The sequence below is a fragment of the Pezoporus flaviventris genome, unplaced genomic scaffold (genome assembly GCF_033815535.1).
Source record: "Pezoporus flaviventris isolate CSIRO_AGI_PZ_B2104156 unplaced genomic scaffold, CSIRO_AGI_Pfla_v1 ptg000298l, whole genome shotgun sequence".
Lineage (NCBI taxonomy): Eukaryota > Metazoa > Chordata > Aves > Psittaciformes > Psittacidae > Pezoporus > Pezoporus flaviventris.
The window spans coordinates 135828-140575 of record NW_026892845.1 but is presented as its reverse complement, the minus strand read 5'-3'; the positions used below and the strand labels follow the sequence as shown (position 1 = coordinate 140575).

The window sequence follows — 4748 nt, the reverse complement described above, 5'->3', positions numbered from 1 at the left end:
GATGGCTACTGCCCAGTTCTCCCCAGTCTATGATGGGGGAATGCAGGACACACACCACAGTACTGTTGACCTCACCCACTGAGGCCCAGACTGTTCCTGGTCCTCCAGCAGCAGCAAGATGCTGTTTTACAGCCATTTGGACCCTTTTCTCACAGCTGCACGCTGCTGCCTATCTCCTCTGATGCTGCAGCCACCTTATCTACCCCACCGTAAAGCATTTCCAGCAGCCACAGGATATGCTAGCTTGTCAGACTGCATCTTTTTAAAGATATTTTGTGCTCAGCCATACCCATCTGTGCTACTTGGCCTGCTTTAAAACTCTCTGCTCATTTCCTCCCTCCTCCCACCAGTCTCTGATCTGCCTGGAGCACTTCTGAGCCCCGATGCTGGGAACTGCATTTGGGCCACATCTCCAGCTCTAAGGGTGGTGTCAGCCACAGCCCTTTCATGAAGCAGAGCCCACCAGCCCGGTCTGCCTGCCTTGTACTTGAGCACAGAGGCTGCTGCTGGCCTTGCAGACCACGGCTGATGAAAGCAATCTGGGCATCAGCCACGCCAGCAAAGACATCTGCCTGATGCAGTTAATGAGCATAACAATGTGGCAGCTTCAGCCTTTGATGTAAGCTATTTCCCTACTGCTACTTACTGTAGTGCAGAGAGGTTTTCCTCAGGTGACAGCAGCTTCCTTCCAGGGTGCAGGCAGCCAGCAGCAAGCCCCTGTTGGGAAACCCAGAGCTGAGCACACAAGAACTGGAGAGAGCTCTGTGCAGAACCCACGTTAGTGCCTGTGAGTGCCTAAGACACTTACATATCCCCCAGCAGTTGAGTTATTTGTGTGTTTATCGGTCACTGAAGTCTGATTTTGCAGCAAGTGCTCTCAGCAACTGACCACAAGGAGGTCTGAGTTGCTTGCAGAGGCAAATAACTGCTTAACCAAGCCTGTTCGGTCACGGTGTTCCTTCCTAAATCTCTGAAAGCTGTAGTGTTTCACCACTGCAGTCTCCTGTAGGAATGGCAAAAAAAACATTTCAAATTCAGAGGTTAAATTCCTTCCAAAGTGCATTTAGGTGCAAGCAGAAATTCAGTGACGTATACACAGAATCACCAGTTCAGAGAACTGTTCCTTCTGCAGGCCACATACACGAACTGTGCACAGGATGAGCTCTGACAAAAGCTGATTTTTATCAGCCCATGAACTCACACTCTTCACATAACCAGTTTTCTTGCAGAACATCCTGCAACCAGTGAGACACAGACTCAGTAGCTACTACTTACGTCTGACAGACTTGGCAGGGTGGCAGAATGCCTGCCTTGAGCAGGAGCCATCTCATGCTGCCCTTAATAGCAAGTTCCTTGTTTTGCACTGGTGTTCCCTCTTTCAGGCGTGTCTGTCTGCTTTACATCCACAGAATGGAACTCTCTCCTGGAATGCACGGGCTTACAATCAGGTTAATCCTTGCACCCCCTCATTGCCCTCACAAGGAGTGGACGGCTACATGCCTCACTCACTCACTTAGGGTTTCAAGCATGCCTTTGGGATGCAGGAACCCGGATTCATCTCTCTTCCTCAGCTTTGAGCAGGAGCTCCAGGTTTGCAAGGCAGCCCGAAGGCTCAGAAACCTGCCCAGTTAGAGCCAGAGGACGAGCATGTCCACCAAGTGACATCTGCTATGCCCCTCCAGGCCTTCACACCGCTCCTCTGTCTCCCAAGCCAGCAGACCTGCTAGAAGAGCTTTTGCTCATGGGTTGTGCTGGGCTTTAGGTTTGGTTGCTGCAATCCCTGCCTAGCTCATAACCAAGCTAAGGGTAACCTTACCTCATTTGCACAGTCTGGCCTAAGGAATCCCATTGTCACAGGATGCCCTCACTGTCTATGGGGGCTCTTCTCACTGCTATTCCACCCCTCCATTCAAGATGCCACTATTTAATACAGACTGCCTGCTGTGTCCTATTGGAAGTGTACTTGGAGATATTTACTCCTAAACTGAGTAAATGTACACAAAGCTTAACAGAGGATGCATCCAGTTAGAGGCTGAGGCGGCCAGCTTTGTAGACTCAAATGCACATTTGTGATGGGCAAAGTAAATAGGTACTTAAATACCTTATTTTCTACGGGATATGCATCTATCAAGAGGTAGGAGGAAAGTCTTACTGTGTCTTTTCCTATTTCAGAACATCACACAACTTCTGCACAACAGGACAATGAATGTGTCCAGCAACTGCAGTATCAGAAATCCAGAACTTTATCACCGTGTCTGTCTCTTTGAACTTGCTCTGTATAAGGTCCTTTTCTTTATTGGAGCTCTAATTTAATGTCCTTGCCCTCTGGGTGTTATTTTGCAAGATAAAGGAGTGGACAGAAACGAGGGTGTATGTAATCAACTTAGTCTTTGCAGACTGCTTTGCCATCTGCACCTTGCCTTTCAGGGCTTATTTGCTCTGGAATAAGTCAGCCCGGGATGTACTCTGCCAGTTTACAGAGACAACGTATTTCATCAACATGTCAGTGAGTACCTACATAATTACATTTATCTCCACTGACCGATACATTGCCATAAAACACCCCTTGAAAGCCAGGGCCTTCAGGTCTCCATCAAAGGCAGCCCTTCTCTGTGGGCTTCTGTGGGTTTCTGGGATAATCGGTGCCACTGCACAGATTCGGCAGAGCCAGTCCACCCTGTGCTTCCAGAAGGATACCACCGTGCCTGCTGCTCTGAGCCTGCTTTCCATGTTCTTCATTTTTATTCTTCCATTAGCAACCTTGACTTTTTGCTCCACAGAAGCGATCAGGAGCCTTAAGAGATGCCTGAACACCAATTCACCAGAGGAGAAACCAACCCAGAAAGCTGTTCACATTCTTTATGCAAACCTGATTGTATTTCTAGTCTGTTTTCTGCCAGTCTTCTTTGGGTTACTTGCCAGGTTCGTAACGGATAGCATTGGAGCTACCTGTTTCATGCTCCATGTTATGAAGAACATCTCCCCCATGACAAGGTGTGTTGCCACATCTAACTGCTGCCTGGATAGTGTCTGCCACTACTTTGTGACCAAGGAGTTCCATGAAGCCCTTCTACCCTCCAAAACCAGCAGTGAAAAAACAGATCAACTCCATCCCTTGCAGACACACACTTGCTAAAGGAAAGAGTGGGGTGGAAGGAGGGAGGCAAGAGGGATGAAAAACAGCAACCCCCGCAAAAAAAACATCTCTGCAACATCAGGATAAGACATCTTCAGTGTTACTGGGCTAACTGTCGCTCTTTCTCTCTGGAGAGACCACACAGTCAGAGAATAGCCTAGGTTGGAAAGGGCCTACAAAGCTCATCTAGCCCCCCATCCCAGCCACCAGATCAAGTCACAACATAAACAAGGTGTTGCACAGTGTAGGTGTTAAGAGCCACCAGCGCTGCTGAAGTTTTGAGGCAGAGGAAATGGAACCTTCTACAGTACTTGCAATGATCGTAGGTGCAGGCATACCTGCTAAAAAGGGGCAACCCTCTCCAAAGGGTCTGATATTAACTTGAATTTTGTCCTTCTGTCCTCAGTGACTTGACTCCAGCTTTGACTATGGTCTTAGATCATTGTATCACAGTTTCGAGAGGAAGAGCCATGTGGGATGGAAAACAGATGCTAAGGCCACTGTTTCCACCATGCACTTACTGGTACATAACATGCAATTAAACACAGGAAACTGAGCACCCACACAGCAGTACACAAATCCACTTCTGGTGCTGCTATACAGAGGGTCACTTAAAACCAAGAAAAAAAAACATGTACTACAATGCCAAACCTAATACATCTGTGCTGCTCACACCAAACTATACACTGGGAGCTTCCTGCCAGCCTGTATCATTTCAAAGCCTGCAGCTATTACCAGGACACAGCTATTGCTGTGCATGGAGTAAAGACAGTGGCCTGAGATTATTGCCCCATTCCTGCCCATTAACATTTGTACCAGCTTGTGGCAACACCCTGGCATTTGTGAGACTAAAACCATTGTGGGTATAAATAAAGCCATTACTGCATGGAAAAACAGAGCCCGGCAAAGCACTGTAGACCCCAGAACAGAGTTTTTCGTTCTGCCTATCAGACATAAATCTGGGCAGATCCGATATTCCTGCAGATGGATCCTGGACCACGCATCGATGTACACGGCTGGCTTTCTGACTACAAATCTCCCCTCTAATACCTGTGCTTGCTGACTATGCACCACATATCCTCCAACCCCACAGGGAAGTGACAACAGAGCAGCTCAAAACAGTTAAGCCACAAATGGAAATCTTGGGCACTAGAAGGAAGTGCCCCCCAGAGTCAGATGGGAAACATTAGAGAGTTGTTGAAATGCATGTGATAGCTGTATCTCCTTTGGCTTCATGGGCCTTGACTCTGAGCCTCTTCTGACTTATCAACACCTAAAACATTCTTCCAGGGAATGCAAATCCATATTGTGCTCATTTAAACCTACAGACAACTAAGTTTCTTGGTGACAGCTTACAAACAGTTCCCCTAAAAGTGCCCTGTCACCTTCTAGTGTCTGCACGTCACACGCTGAAGACACTGGCTGAAGACACCAGCCAAACAACATAGGAAACAACCACTCCCATCACAGAAAACACTCCTCACCCGAACATTAGATCTGACTGCTTTGTGTCAATACCTTGGCACAGGACCCAGTATGATGGAAGCTCAGCAGAGAAACGGATGAAACCATTCAGGTCACTCGGTTGATCATTTCTGTCCCAGTTTTCTTC

General features: G+C 47.7%; 1 protein-coding gene across 1 annotated transcript; it reads left to right on the top strand.

Moving 5' to 3' along the window:
• Positions 1–2202: 2202 nt before the first annotated feature.
• Positions 2203–3174, top strand: LOC133263388 (G-protein coupled receptor 35-like). Its single transcript, XM_061443139.1, is given in 2 exon segments — positions 2203–2307; positions 2309–3174. Coding segments are annotated over 2 exon segments (933 nt in total). The 3' UTR covers positions 3137–3174.
• The last annotated feature ends 1574 nt before the right edge of the window (positions 3175–4748 follow it).